This window comes from Phascolarctos cinereus, unplaced genomic scaffold (genome assembly GCF_003287225.1).
Source record: "Phascolarctos cinereus isolate Bilbo 61053 unplaced genomic scaffold, phaCin_HiC Scaffold_726;HRSCAF=1367, whole genome shotgun sequence".
NCBI classification, from domain to species: Eukaryota; Metazoa; Chordata; class Mammalia; order Diprotodontia; family Phascolarctidae; genus Phascolarctos; species Phascolarctos cinereus.
The window spans coordinates 396,139,422-396,154,706 of record NW_027556098.1 but is presented as its reverse complement, the minus strand read 5'-3'; the positions used below and the strand labels follow the sequence as shown (position 1 = coordinate 396,154,706).

General features: G+C 46.2%; 1 protein-coding gene across 5 annotated transcripts in view; it reads right to left on the bottom strand.

The window, feature by feature from the left end:
• CHD5 (chromodomain helicase DNA binding protein 5) overlaps window positions 1–15,285 on the bottom strand; it is a 157,128-nt gene that overhangs the window by 99,489 nt on the left and 42,354 nt on the right. For 4 of the 5 annotated variants that reach the window (XM_020975188.2, XM_078145732.1, XM_020975217.2 and 1 more), the window contains exon 2: window positions 12,866–13,056. In XM_020975188.2, the coding sequence (XP_020830847.1) occupies window positions 12,866–13,056 (191 nt within the window). The remainder of the gene's footprint in view (window positions 1–12,865; window positions 13,057–15,285) is intronic. The other variant, XM_078145730.1, reaches the window with a different exon arrangement.

The window sequence follows — 15,285 nt, the reverse complement described above, 5'->3', positions numbered from 1 at the left end:
TCCCCTTATGGGTGACCATGGGGCCCAACTCCCACCTGGACTCCCACTTCCCAGTGGGCACCATGTTCCCTCACAACCTCTGGGAGTGGGAGTGGCAGCAGTAGCAGAGAGCCGGGGAGGATGGACGTTCTTAAGGATTTCTTTCTTCTAGAATACGTTTGGCTTGTTAGCATAATTTTGCACCCAGGCAGCTGTTGTTTGAGCAATTTTTTCAGACCTCCAGCCCCAACTTTTGTCAAAATATTTCCTTGCAAAGAGGGGGTGAATCATCCTAACAACGGGGGCATGAGAAGAGGCATTACGATGAAATGGAAAGAACATTGGGGGGTTTGAGTCCCAACCCTAATACTTCCTCATCTGTAAAATGGGGATAATAATATTAATAATAATAATAAAATAATAATAATCATAGTAGCTATTTTCACAATCTGGTCATAGGGATGTAGCGAGGTAATCTCACCACACTTTTCCCTCCTCATCCAATACACAAACCCTTAGAATATAAGCTCCTTGAGGGCAGGAAATCATCTTTACCATTATATTCTCTATTCCCTAACACAGTACCTGGCCCATAGTAGCTACTTAATAAATACATTGAATTCAGTTGGATAATATTTTTAAAGCAAAACTTGCATTTCAAAACACTAGAAGAAAGCTTCTCACTCTTACTGTCTATAAGAACGTCTCCCAAGCATTTGGACAGATCCCCTCCCCCCTGAGAAGAACGAATAGGAGAAATGGACAAGATTCCAATAGAACGAGAAGGTCTTGATGGGGTAAGACATCGGCCCCTCTGGTGGAAGGACCCGCATTGGTGGGTCTGCAGAACTACCTGCTGTTCAGCCATTTCAGTCGTGTCCAACTCTCCATGACCCCATTTGGGGTTTTCTTGGCAAAGACACCGGAGCAATTTGCCATTTCCTTCTTCAGCTCATTTTACAGATGAGGAAACTGAGGAAAAAAAGGTTAAGGGACTTGCCCAGGGTCACTAAGTGTCTGAGGCCAAATTTGAACTCATGAAGAGTAGTCTTCCTGATTCCATGCACAGCGCTCTATCTGCTGAACCACCTAGCTGCCCTGGAGGCAGCACCAAAACTAAGGTCCTAAAACCTGAAGGCTGAAATGTGACAACCAAGAAATGAGAGGCACAGAAATGTCCCGAACCCCCCCAAAATATAATTCCACCAAAATTTTAAATCAGGGGAAGGAGAACACAGAAAGAAGGGAAAGGAGGCTCTTTTCAAGTATCTGATGATTGATTTCCCAATGAAACATTTAACCAGCCAGCCAGCTCCACAAGACCAGAATCTGAAGGAAACTAAGCCAAATTTCTGGAAAGTAAGAATCTGCAAAAAAAACCCAAAACACTAAGGGTTATGTATGACCTTGGCCCTGTAACCCTCAAGCTAATGCTCTGGTCATGAGACCTACCATTTATAGCCTGGCAGCTGGCAAGGGTGGGGCATATTCCCCAGGCTGGTAGAAGAATCTTAGTGGGCTGAGATCCAAAAATGAATCTATCTGCAAGGCTAGCTTAAAGAGAGCTCCAATACATTCTTTGGCTGAGTATTCTGTCTGGTTTTCCTGCCCCCAGTCCCCACCCCCAATTTTCAATCAAGGCCACAACTGAGCTATACGGGGATACAAGTGAGGTGGGCTTATATAGCACTTTTTCCTTCCTCATCTCTGATGCTGTTTCCCTCAAATGGGGCATTATCAGTCCATCCAATGCCTCACACTGATGGATTTTCATCTCCTCTCCCCTCCTCCCCCCCCAAAAAAAAACCCCATTTAAGTCAAAAGGAAGGACTCAGCGGGTTGGTCATTACCGATTTGGGGTCCTTCAAGATTGGAAAGGGGGGTGGTAGAAGAAATATGGGCCTTTTCCATTTGCTGGTGTTATAAACAGTTATAATTTAGCACTGAATAATTGGTTGCCATGGTAACTGCTGCAGTATAGGTTGAAATCATTTCTCCTTCCTGCTCCTGCTCGGTCTGACAAGGACCTTCATCTACATACGCTCAGGTTCAGTCTGGAGCCTGGTTATTTTATGTAAATGAGAATCTCTAGACTTCTTGCAGCCCAGCATGGCCTATCCCCTACCTCACTCCTTCCAACCCCTCATCTAACCCTCCCCCCACCACACAAGGACCCATAGGACCCTCCTCAGGGATCATAGAAAGAAACTCATTTGGGCAGAGCTGAGACCTCAAGCTTATCTGGAAATGTCTCGTGGCAGACGGGGGACCATGGAGACTGAAGGAGGGGAGGGGAGTGGCAGAAGGAAGGAGAGAGAAGGTCTCTTCAATTCTCTTTTGAGAATCTAATCCCTACAGAAAAAGACAGGACTGAGCCTCACAAGTTTTCACTCAAGCTTCTAACCAAACACCAGATACAAACTCAGGATAGGGCTTACTTAATTTCTGGGGTCCAATCAAATGCAGTTTTTCCTACTCCCACATTCAAGACTCACAATCTTACAGCCAAAATCAAACTGAGTCCCCTGATGGGAGGTGTGATCTCCCATGGCGGGGAGAGGTTCAGCAGCAGGTGCCTCTTCCCTCAGTTTCAATCTGTGATTTTCTTTGGTTCTCTGGGTCATATCCATTTGTTTCTTTCACTATATGTTCTCAGCCATGGGGGAAATATGGGTCTGACCAATTTCTGATATCTGACAGACACAAATTCACCCCCAGGCTCTTCACCTAAAGATGGCCATGGCAAAGCATCTCTGAAGAGAGGAGGGTGTAGGGAGAAAGAGAGGACACACTCCTCAGATAAAACAAATTCATAAAACAGAAATTATAGGACAGGGTGGGGGGGTGGGAGAGGGGGAAAGGCAGAGATAATGAGAGATTATTAAAGGCAGAGATAGGGACACAGAAAGAGAATTGGAGATAGAGGCATTCAGAGACTGAGATACAGAAAGAAAAAGTATTTTGTGATGTAGAAATGGGGAAATCTGGAGAGACAATGAAGACAGAGATGGTTAAGTCTAAACAGAGAATGAGAGTGGAAAAAGTACAAGAAATTAATAAAACAGAAGTCAAGATGGTATAGAAAATAGGGCACAGATGAAATGGAGAAATGAAGAAAACAAAGGGAAAGAGGAAAGGAGAGGGAGGGAAAAAAGGAGACAGAAGGGGGAGGGAGGGAAGGGGAGAGAGAAAGAAAAGAGGGGATGAGAGGAAGAGAGGGGAAGGAGGGAGAAGAGAGAGGAAAGGAAGGAGAGAGGGGGAGAGGGAAGGAGAGAGAGAGAAGAGGGAGGGAGAGAAGGGGGAAAAGAGGAAAGGAGAGAGAAGAGAGGGAGAGGGAAGAAGAGACAGGAGGGAAAAGAGGGAGGGAGAGAAAGGGGAAAAGAGAGGGAAGGAAATAAGGAGGGGGAGAGGGAGAGGAAAGGAGAAAGAAAGAGAGGGGAAGAAGGGAGAAGAGACAGGAAAGGAAAAAAAGAGGGAGAGAGAAGGAGAGAGAGAAGGAGGAAGAATAACAGAGAGGAGGGAGAGGGAAAGATAAGAGGGAGGGAGAGAAGGGGGAGAAAAGATAGAAAAGGGGGAGAAAAGAGAAAAAAGGAAGGAAAGAAGGGGAGAAAAGGGGGGTGCCGATGACAGCATTGTATGTCTGTCAAACAGAAAGCCCGATTTACCACAAAAGGGGTAAAAAAAAAAAAAGGATAATGCATTCATTGGACTGTGAATTCACCTCTGCGCCTTCTGGACACTTATGAGACAGACCAAATCACCTTGTCCTCCAAGTAGAGAACTCCTTCCAGCCGTCAGTCATTATAAATGCACTTTATTACTCCCTCTTGTCTAGACTGCCTCCTCTCCTGGCCCCCCACCCTCCACAGCAAGAGGCTCCATGGCTGGAGATCAGAAAGCTGTCCCACTAACTCCCCACTTAAACAAGGCCAAGGGGCACAGGCAGGGCTCCAAGCTGAGATCTGTGCCCCTGTAAGGAGAAGACCAAGAAAAACCAACAGTCTGCCAGACAGCAGTAGTAAGAGGGAGGGCTGCAGGCAGACACTGGAGAAGTTCCAGCCCCCCTCCCAGGAAGGCAATGCTGCATGACCTGGGCAGCTATGGATCGTGCCTGTAGGTCAGCTCTGAATGCCTTGGGTCTGTTTGATCCTGGACTGGCGAATCTGACTGACCCTGCTTGGTGTCTGGAGCTGGGAGGCCCAGAAGGCATGATGCTAGGGAATAAGCAGCAGACCAGGCATCAGAGGACCAGATCTTCACTCTGTCACTTCCTAGCTTTCCCAATATGCAACATAAAGGCCTTGGACTGAATGGTCTCTAAGGTCAGGTCCCTTCCAGCTCTACATTCAATCATTCAGAATAAGGATGCTTTCCCTCCCCGCCCCGTACACAACCACATTGCTCCCTCTGGAAAGGAACGTGGACTACACTCCAGCTGCCCTTCCTAGTTCTGGCTGGCTCCTTCAGCATTTGGTCATACTGGGAACAACAGATTTCATGGCTGCTTCTGGCCACGTGGTAGTTCACCCAATGAATGGATTTGTGGATGATCAGGGAACAGTCAACAAAAGACAATTTCTGGCTCATCTTTTTCTTTAGACTCCTAGATGATGATGTATGTAGCATGTAACTCCGAGACTACCATGAAGGATAGTCAAGGGCTAGTCCCACTCTACCTTGGCATCACGGCAAATGCACCAATTGGCAGCTAAAGCAGGGGACTCAAAAAATAAAAAAATCTAAAACATAAAGCAGGGGACTCAACCAGATGGACTGGGACCTAGGCTCCCAGCTGCTTTCCCACTTTGCAGCTCCTTTTCCTGAATGGATGACCAAACAACCTCAAAGCCTCAAAACAGACATTTCTAAGCTTGAACTTCAAGAGTTCAAGGGGTCCATCAGGTCTATTCAGGGGTAAAGCTGACTGGTGGCCAACGAAGTTGTTTGGACATCTGGGAGGATGATCAGGAATTACTTGGACAGTGCAGAAGCAAGATGAAATGGAGCCATGCCTATTCAGAATCCCAGAAACTACAGTATGTTCTGATGTGTTCTAAATAATCACTACAGTCAGAAAGTTTACTTTTCTAGTTCAGGCTTGCTTTCTTGTTCACTGTGTACCAGTCTCGTAGGCAGGAAAGTACCGTGGAAAAGAACCCAGGCAGAGAGGCCTGACTATGAATTCCAGGTCTGACACAAGCAAAGTGACCCTTCTGTTTCCTCATCCATCAATCAGTCATCAAATATCCAGTAAGGATTGCCTATGTGCCTAGCACTGTGCCAGTTGTCTGGGATTGTTTCATTTTTGTCTTTGTAGCCTCAGTGACCGGCACGGAGTGGGCACACAGATGGCACTTAGTCAAAAGGCAATACTACTAATAATATTTTATAACATTATAATATTAAATTATATCATATATTATAAAAATACAAAGTATACTATGTTATAGTGTAATGTTATAATATATAAATTATATTATATTGTATACTACATAAATTATATACAATATACTTAAATAATATAATAATAAAGTTAACATTTGCATAGCACTTACCATGTGTCAGGCTCTTTCCAGTTTTTATTTCATTTGATCCTCACGACCACCCTGGGAGGTAGGTGCTATTATCTTTTTTTACAAATGAGGAAACTGAGGCAAAGGTTAAATGATTTGCCCAGGGTCACATGATAAATATCTGAGGTCAGATTTGAACTCAGGTCTTCTACTTTGCCCTCTAGCAACCCCTAAGGCACTGTGCATTGCACTGGGGATGCAAAAAGAGGCAAAGGACAGTCCCTGTACTTAATAAGGGCTTGTGGATTGAATGATTAGGACAAAAACAAAAGTGAAATAGTCCCTGTCCTCAAGAAACTAACACTCCATTGGAGAAGGCCAGGATACACACATATAAGTATACACAAAACATAGGAAGGTATTTATTCTCGGTGTTATTTCAAAGGGAGTACTTTGTCAGAAGTATATGACGTGATTGCTCTCTGCAACTCTGTTTCCCTATCCATAAAATGGGAAGAGGGGATCTCCATTCTCTCCCTAATTATAAAGAACTTTGGAATTGATTGTGTGACATGGGAGATACCGGCACAGGACTACTCAGCATGGCGTGCCCACATCAGAAAAGGCGCCGTGCTCTGTGAGCAAAGCAGAATTGAAATAACTCAAGAGAAAAGCAAGACGCACAAACTTAAGAAAATCCACCCAAAGGACTATTTGTGCCCAATCTGTGGTCGAACATTCCGAGCTCGTATTGGTCTCATCAGCCACAGCCACACTAAAACTTGACTCCAGCACAGCAGTGTCATTTTGGCCCTCTTTGAAAATAAAGGACAGCTGCCACCACCAAGTATAAAGAAGAGATAAGGACTTCTGAACCCAGAAGAAGGTGATACACGCTCTTGAAATGTAAGGAAGCATTTTCACCGATATTCCACTTTCTACCTAAGCTGGTAGTATCCCATCTGAAACTGAAGCAGCTGGGAAACTGTTATTTCCCCTCTTAGTCCAGAGGGAGTTCTGGGTCCCCAAGGACAGGAACTGCCTTTTGCCTCTTTTTGTACCCCCAGAGCTTAGCACACAGTTTTCTGCCACATAGTAGGTGCACGATCAATGCTTTTTAGCTGACTGAAGGACTAGGCTCATTGCAACCCAGGTCACAGAATGAGATGGGGGAGAACCCTGTTTTGGGGAAAAAGGAAAGCGGGAGGGAAGAGAAGGGTCACAAATGGAGCATCATTCTTTACCTTACACCTTTTGGCTCAGAAAAACAGGTGTGTGATTTTAAAGACAAAGTAAAGTGGGCAGCAGAGAATAATAACCAGGTTTGCCCAATGCAGCACTGGCTATTAACTGCCCTGCACCCACATCCCAGTAGATGGAATGTCAGAGCCGAGACAGGTCTTAGAACATAACACGTCAGAGCTGGGAGTTTTGAATGGAGAATGTCAGAGCTGGAAAGGGCCTTAGAACACAGAATATCAGTGAGGAAAGGCCTTAGAATGGAGAATGTCAGAGTTGGGACAGATCTGAGGACAAAGAATAACAGAACTAGGAGAGATCTTAGAAAATACAGAATGTCAAGGCTGGAAAAAGGCCTTAGAACATGAATGTCAGGACTGGAAGGGGCCTTAGAACTGAGAATGTCAGAGCCAGGAGGGTCCTTAGAACAAAGAATGTCAGAGCTGGGAGGGATCTTAGAAAAGAGAATGTCAGGGCTGGGAGGGCACTTAGAACACAGAAAGTCAGAGTTAGAAAGGTCTTGGAGATCATCTAAGCTAACCCTCTCAGAAAACACTGACTTGGAGTTGAGAAGACCTGGGTTTGAATCCGCCTGCCTGTGACAATCAATTCCTAGCTGTATGACTCTAGGCAAATGACTTAACCTCTCTTTGCCTCAATTTCCCTTTCTGTACAAATAATAATACCTGTAGTACTGATTATCTAAGGGCTACTGTGAGACCCAAATTAAACAATGCAAGTAAAAGGTTTTGTAAACCTTCAAGTCTATATTAATGTCTTATATAAAGTCATATCTCCAGTGAAAATACCGTAAGATCACAGAATTTGAGACACCAGGGATGTCCAGGGCCCTCTAGTCCAACCCATTCATTTTGAAGATGGGAACACCGGATCTAGAGCTCAAAGAAACCTCTGAGAGTGCGTCTGGGCCAACTTCCTCCTCTTACAGATAAAGAAGCTGAGGCCCAGAGAGGGGGCAGTGACACCAAGGCCCCACTGGGAAGAAGCAGCCAAAGCTGATTCCAACCAGGTCCCTGCCTCCAAAGCCAAGATTTTCCTGCACACCCCACTAGCCTCTTACTTTTAGAAGTAAAAATCTGCAAGGTACAAAGGAAAAAATAGTGGAGAGAGATTTAAAAGCCAACTCATCTTGAAAAATAAAAGGGCTGTGCAGAGACATTTAACAGAATCTCAGACTGAGATATGGAAGGGTCCACAGAGATCACCAAGAGCTGACTCTTTGTTGGATGGTCAAGGAAACAGGGTCTAGGAAGAGAAAGTAAGTGGCAAGAGCCAGGATTTGAACCCAGGTCCTCTGACCCCAAATTCAATGCCCTTTCCCCACTAAATCATGCTGTGCTCTCCATTACCTCCAAAGAGCCAGGCATAAATCTCTTTCCATTTTAACTTCAAGGACACCAAGGCTGAGTTGGGAAAATACAGGGGAGGTGGGGGAAGAGGAAGAAGGGAGAAGAAAGGGGGGGGAGGGAGGGGAGGAGAGAGAGAGAGAGAGAGAGAGAGAGAGAGAGAGAGAGAGAGAGAGAGAGAGAGAAGAGAGGAAACCGGGTGGGGGGAGAAGAGAGAGAGACAGAGACAGACAGAAAGACAGAGAGAGAAGGAGGGAGTGAGAGGAAGGGGAGGAGAGGAGGAGGGGAGGAAGGCAAAGAGAGAGGGAAAAGAAGGGAAAGAGAAGAGGAAGAAGGGAGAAGGATGGGAAAAGGGAAGGGGAAGGGAAGAGGAAGAAAGAAGATGGGGAAAGGGAAAACAAAGAGAGAGGAGGGTAACAAAGGAGTAAGGGAGAAAGGAGGAGGAAGAGAAGAGAGGAGGAGGAGGAAGAAGAGAGGCTTCAAGAGGCTAACAGGAGGAGATAGAGAGGAAAGGGAGGGAGCAAAAAGGGAAGGGGAAAGGGGAGGAGAAATAAAGGGTGAAGAGGTGCGAAGGGAGTAAGGGCAGAGGGAAAGAGGGCATATTTAAGAGAACTAAAATCCAATCAAGTGACATAATAAGATATAGACCCTCCCTCTCCCGGAGCCTTGAACAGATTTTGGACATATTTGGAGGTTCTTTGAGGGAGGAAAAAATAAAAGTAGGAAATCTTTTTATTAGATTCCAGTGAAAGGGGCGAGGAGGCATTGCGCAATGAGCCTGCTGGTCCCCCAGCAGACTGAAGGGGCCAGTCTTTCCGCTGGGGCTCGGTTTTCAGTCTCAAGAAGGCTGGGGCGGGGCAGGGAGCCGGCTCGGCCATGTGCTTCTTCCTCACCCCAGGGCCTGCAAGCCGAGGAGGAGGAAGGACTTAGGGAAGGAGGCTGGGGAAGGCGAGGGAAGAGGAAGGAAGGATGGAGATGGAAGAGAGCAAGCTTTCTGTACACAAATCCCGAAGAGGGGAGGGAGCCGCGGCTCAGAGGCGCAGCCTGCGAAATTAAAATGCAAAAGGAGACTGGGCAGCTCTAGGACTCCGGCAGCTGGTGCTCAAGGTATCAACAGCTGGATCAGTGGGCGCTCCTGCTTCCGGGAACAGCAACCATTTTGCTCCACTTTTGGAGGCAGGGAGGGGGAGTCAGGGACCAACCCTGAAATCTGACCAGAGCCATTCCAAGCATTTAATCATTCCCTCCCCCCTCGCCTTTTCCTCTCTGTTCCCCCCTTCTTTCCCAACGCAAAAGGCAGCAGATGGGGTTTGCGGGACCACACCTCCGTTCGTCCCTTAACAGGCACTACGTTTCCATCTACCACCTCTGGAGACTTGAAGAAAATGACCATTAATATCAATAAATCACTAACGTTACTGATGACAACTCATGTTTATTTAGTCCTTTAACAACCCTGGGAGGCAGTTGCTATTATTGTTCCCATTTTACAGTTACGGAACCTCGGGAGGCACGGAGAGGGAGAGAATGACTTACACCTAGGCACCAGGCGGGCGAGTGACCCAGCTTTCTGGCCACTAGAACAGGACAGGACAGGCGCCTCTCCCGGCCTGCCAGGCTGGACAGGCCCAGAGAAGATTCCCAAACGTAACTATTTCAAGTTCCCCAGGAAGGAGAGAAGAAGAAGAAGAAGAGCAAGAGAGAGAGAGGGAAGAGAAGAGGGAGGAAGAGGAGGGAAAGGGAGGCAAGGAGGAAAAAAAAGAGAGAAAGGAGGAGGAAGAGAGGAAAGACAAGGGGAGGAAGAGAAAGGAGAGGAGAAGGGAGGAGGACCAAGACAAGTTTGAATAGAGCTTAATGTCCATGATCTCATTCAATCTTCCAGTTAGCCCTGCGAGGTCAGTGCTCAGATGGGGTGTGGGGGTATGTTGGGGATGGGGCTTGAGAGTAGGGAGAAAGCCTGGGAAATGAAGATTCTGGATTCAGGGGATGTGGGTTCATAATCCTACTTGCTGAACTACTGGTGTGACCTTGGGTAAATAATTTCTTTGGGCCTCAGTTTCCTTATCTGTAAAAAGAGAGGGTTAGACTAGATGGCCTCATTAATGGTAGAGTTTTCTGGAGGAAAGTGGCATGTGAGTCACTCTGAGCCCCAGAGGGAGGAAGAGACTGGCCCAAGGTCACACAGGGAGTTAAGTAGAGGAGTCAGGATTTGAACCTGGGTCTTCAGGTTTCAAATCCAGCATTCTTTCCGAAGCTGCCTAAGAAAACTACTCTCATATGGGTGAGTCACTTGCTGCTCTGCCCAACACCCTCCTCTGCCATGTACTAGGCCTGAATGACCGTGAACAAGTCTATGGATCAGAGTTTCCTCTATCAATAGAACAAGGGGGATGGACCAGTGATCTCTAAGTTTCCTTTGAGTAAGGTTTGGGGATGAATGGAGAGAGAGCATTCTGCCCCCTTTGACTTTCCCCCAGCCTTTGGACCAGAATCGATATGGAATGGGGGTCCCCAGCCCCTTGCTTTTCCCTTTACTTTTCCCTTTACTGCTTGACTGTTCATAAGGTTTGAGGGGGATGGAAATCCACAACTCCATTCCTGGTGAAATGGACCTCCCCATCCACTGTCCTGGAGACGCCCTACAGTAGCCACGAGCTGTCCTCTTAACAGCTTGGATGACGTGAAGCCCTCCACACCTTGCACTCCACCCCGCTGCGGCCACCTCAACACTTGAAGGCATTTCCAGCCTCCCCGAAGCTGTTATTTGTCCCCCAGTTAGAGCATGAGGTCCTCAAGAGCAAGGATTGTCTAGCCTTCACTATATGTGCCCCCACACTTAGCATGGTGCTTGACACATAGTAAGCATTTAATAAATGTTTTTCATTCATTCATTCAGAGTTCTGACCCAGATTCAAAAATCATCAAGCTCTGCCTTAAGGATAGCCAGTGGGATTCCAGGACTGTTTGGGATATCAGGGTAAATGGGACGAGGATGAGGAGGGAACATAAAATACAGAAGGGCCTTTCTGGCTCCCAACAGAAAGAACTGCCTAGGGAACACCTGAGGTTAAAATATGTGGTGAGGAGACTTATAGTCCTCCCTGGGGGCCGGCCTGGGGAGGATGCATCAGCCCTTGCTGCACTGCAGACCTTCCTGGTCGAGGGTTCACAAACAAAGCTGCAGATGAGGGAAATGGATGGAGGAGGACTGGGTCTTGATGCGAGGATGGCCCTGTAGCTGGCCAGAATAAGAATCTGGGATTCAGGAACAAGCCTCCTGACTCCTACACCAGGGTGTACTCCTAGCCCCTATATTTAGAGGCCAGCATGGTCAGTGTGGCTCATCCAGAATTCTTCCTACAACATCCCCAGTAAATGGGCATCTAGTCTCTACGCAAGACCTTAAGTGAAAGAGAAGCCACCCAGCCCACCAACATTCCTTCTATCAAGCTGAAATCTGCTCTTGGGCAACGGTAATTCTAGCTCTTCCCCCTGAGGTTAAGCAGAACAACCAATCAACATTTATTAACCACCTACTATGTGCCAGGCACTGTGCTAAGTGTTGGAGATACATAAAGAGGCAAAAGACAAGTCCCTGCCCTCAAGGAGCTTACAATCTAATGGAGACGACAACAAGCAAACAAATATATAAAGCAAGCTATATACAGGAAAAATGGGAAATAATGAATGAGGGGAGGTGCTTGAATTAAGAGGGGTTGGGGAAGATTTCTGGTAAAAGGGGGGTAGCTAGGTGGCACAGTGGATAGAGCTCTGGCCTTGGAGTCAAGAGGACCTGAGTTCAAATCTGGTCTCAGACATATGACACTTACTAGCTGTGTGACCCTGGGCAAGTCACTTAACCCCAACTGCCTCACCAAAAAGAAAAAAAAAATTCTGGTAAAAGAAGGGATTTTACTTGGGACTTAAAGGAAGACTATGTCTCACTCTTCCATCACCCTGAGTCTCCAGCTTATCACTGTCCTTCCTCCTTATACAGCACCCAGGCTGAATATACTATTAAAGACGTGGTCTGATCAAGGCAGAGGACAGCGCCCAATAGCGTCCTCACACTAAGGGGTTATATATAATAGCATTTATATTCTTTTCTAAATATTTTAAATCTACTAGCTCAGCCTGGTACAGTAGAAAGAGCACTGGCTTAGGAACTGGGTTCAGATCCTGCCTGTGACATTTATCCGTTGAGTGACTTTGGGTAAATCACTTAGCTGCTTCAGACCTCAGTTTCCTCATCTGTAAAATGGGGGGTTTGACTAAATAGATTCTATAGTCCCTTTTCAAGCTCGAGGTCTATGATTCATATGAGAAAAGTGAGACCCAGAGAGGGGAACTAAGTCCCCCAGGGTCACACAGCTAGTTAGGTCTAGAATCCAGTTCTCCAGGCTCCCAGTTTGTTCTGCTTTCAACTCAAAATAACCTGCCATGGGGCAGCCAGTGGTGCAGTGGATAGAGCACCGGCCCTGGATTCAGGAGGACCTGAGTTCAAATCCGGCCTCAGACATATTAATACTTACTAGCTGTGTGACCCTGGGCAAGTCACTTAACCCCCATTGCCCAACCAAAAAAAAACAAACAAACAAATCAACCTGCCTTTCCATTAGTTTAACTAATTATTTTGTATTGATGTAGACAAAGCAACAAGAGCTACACTGATGGCCAGAGCCTGCTTGGATCTGCCAACATCTATTTATGTGCCTGGTCCCCAGTTTTAAGCCTTTCTCATCCCCCACCAAGGGACCATATTTGTACCTCTTTCTTTCTCCGTTTTACTTTAGATGTCTTGTTCTCCTTGAGTTTCTTGGATTTCTTCTTCTTGGGAACACACACTGGTTCCTCAGGATAAAATTCTTCCAGGCCTTCAAGGCCCCCATCCTCTTCTTCTGGAGGCAACCAAAAGACAGGGGTGTTACTCAGGCCCTTCGAGGAGTAAGGAGAAAGCCCTAGGAAGGGTGTGGATCAGGAATTAGCCATCACTTCCAGAAACAAATTCACATTTCCCTCCTACCTTTCCATGCTTTCCCTCCAACACCTCCCCCACCCATAATCCTCCCCAGACCCAGACTCTTTCCCCTTCCCCCAATTCAACAAACACATCCTAAGCTCATTTAATGTGCCCTCACACACAGGTGGCAGAAATACAGAGACAAGAATGAAGACAAACCCCAGGACTCAAGGAGCCTACCAAGATCTCCAGTATACTCTTTAAAGAGATTTCCCTTTCTGGGCTCAGCAGAGCTAAACAAAAGAGGCAGATATGCCAGATGAAAGAAGTCCAGGCGAGTCACCTTGCCAATCTGCTCTCGCCCAAATTTATTTGCATGCCAACAGCCAAAGAGGATAAGTGAGGTGGGCTTTATCACCCCAGTCTCCATCTAGCTCCTCTGTGCAGTTTTTGGGGGGGAATGCAAGTTCCCTCACATTCAGATGTTAAACAGGAGTTAGAAGGGATTTTCCTAACCTTAAGTCAGATAGCTGTCTGGAACCACCAGAGGACAGAGAAATAGTTAAAAGAATAGAATTAATGTTAGCCTGGGATTATTCTTTTTTTCTGAGGAGGGGAGGGAGTTCCTAGCTAGGGATAGTATCTCATAGCCTCAGAGTTATACACTAAAAAAGTTTCAGCCTAGCCTAGTCAGAAAGGCTTTCTAGACACTAAACCTTGGTAGATGGGAGCAAAGAGCCCAGCAAATGGCCCTGAACAGCTGAGGCCCTTAACAAGCAAGCATCAAAGAAGACCAGTGAAGGTAACATAATACCTAATGCAAAATGGGAATGAAATTCTGAGGCGCCAACGAGAAAAACAGTACAGCAACATCACTAGAGAATATCAGCAACTCTACAGCATCAGAGCAGTTGGTTACCTTGACCCCACACACGTCTGCAGCGTGTTTTCCCCTACACGTATCTGCCCTCCATGTTGTATATCCTGAACACAAGGTCTCTGGCACAAGTCAGTCGACAAACATTTATTAAGCACCTACTAAGTGCGAGGCACTATGCTAAATGCTGGAGATACAAATGCAAAAAGAAAGAGAGTCCCTGCCCTCAAGAAGCTTACAATCTAATGAAGGAGGAAAACTTGCCAAAAGAAGGGGGAAAGGAGGGGGAAGGTGCAGCTGCAGAGGCTTGATGGGAAAATCAAAGAAGTCCCAAAGTAGCGCAGCCAGGTGAGAAATGAGGACAGGAATAAGGAAATGTGAATGTCTTTATTGCAAATTTTAAAATGTGAATGTTTAAATTGCAAATAAAGAAATGTGAATAAAGGCACACCTACTCATACTTGTTCCCTACATATGTGCCCTCTGGCATGTTCCCTTAGTCACACACGTTCTGCATGTGTGTATCTTTTCCCGATGGTGGCACGGTAACCTCTGGGAACAGAGAGTACTTCATGTGTGCAGTGGGAGGAAATCTTTTCTTGTCATCTTATTTGCTGCACATTGTTTGATTAAATCTCTTACTCTGAACTAATGCCCTCTCTTGTTGGATGGTGAAAGAAATACATAGGTGGGGGCTCTGAGCTACAGTCTTGAATGAGTACTGATCCACTGACCAAAAAAAAAGGTTGTTTTTATAAGGATCCACATGTGAAGGGTAGTCCCAGCTACTACAGGCCAACAAATACAAGGTAATTTGGAGATGGAGAGAGCACCAACCACTGGGTAGATCAGGAAAGATGTTGAGCCTGAGATGCCCATCTGCTCTGAGCCTTGAATGACGTTTAGGGCTCGGAGCAGAAGTGAGAAAGAAGAGCAGCCTGGGAGTGCAATGCACCTGTTTGAAGGTACAGAGATAAGAGAGAGTAGGAAACAGGAAGGAGGGCAGTTGGACTAGAATATCAAGTGTATGAGGAGGAGGAATGTGAAACAAACCCGGAAGGCGAGCCAGGGCCAAACTGTGAAGTTTTAACTGCTATAAAGACTATGAACTCTTCAGTTTATTCTGGGGGCATTGTGGAGTCATTGAAGATTCTTGAGCTAGTGAGTGGCAATATATTTTAGGAAAATTATGTAGGCATTTAACCTCTAGCCCCAGTTCCCTTTCTTTTCACACCAGCCCTGATATTCTTCTCCACTTCCTAACTGCCCATCAACATTCCCTTAAGATCATAGATTTAGGGCTGGAAGGGACCTTAGGGACCATCTGTCGAACCCTCTCCTTTTGCAGAT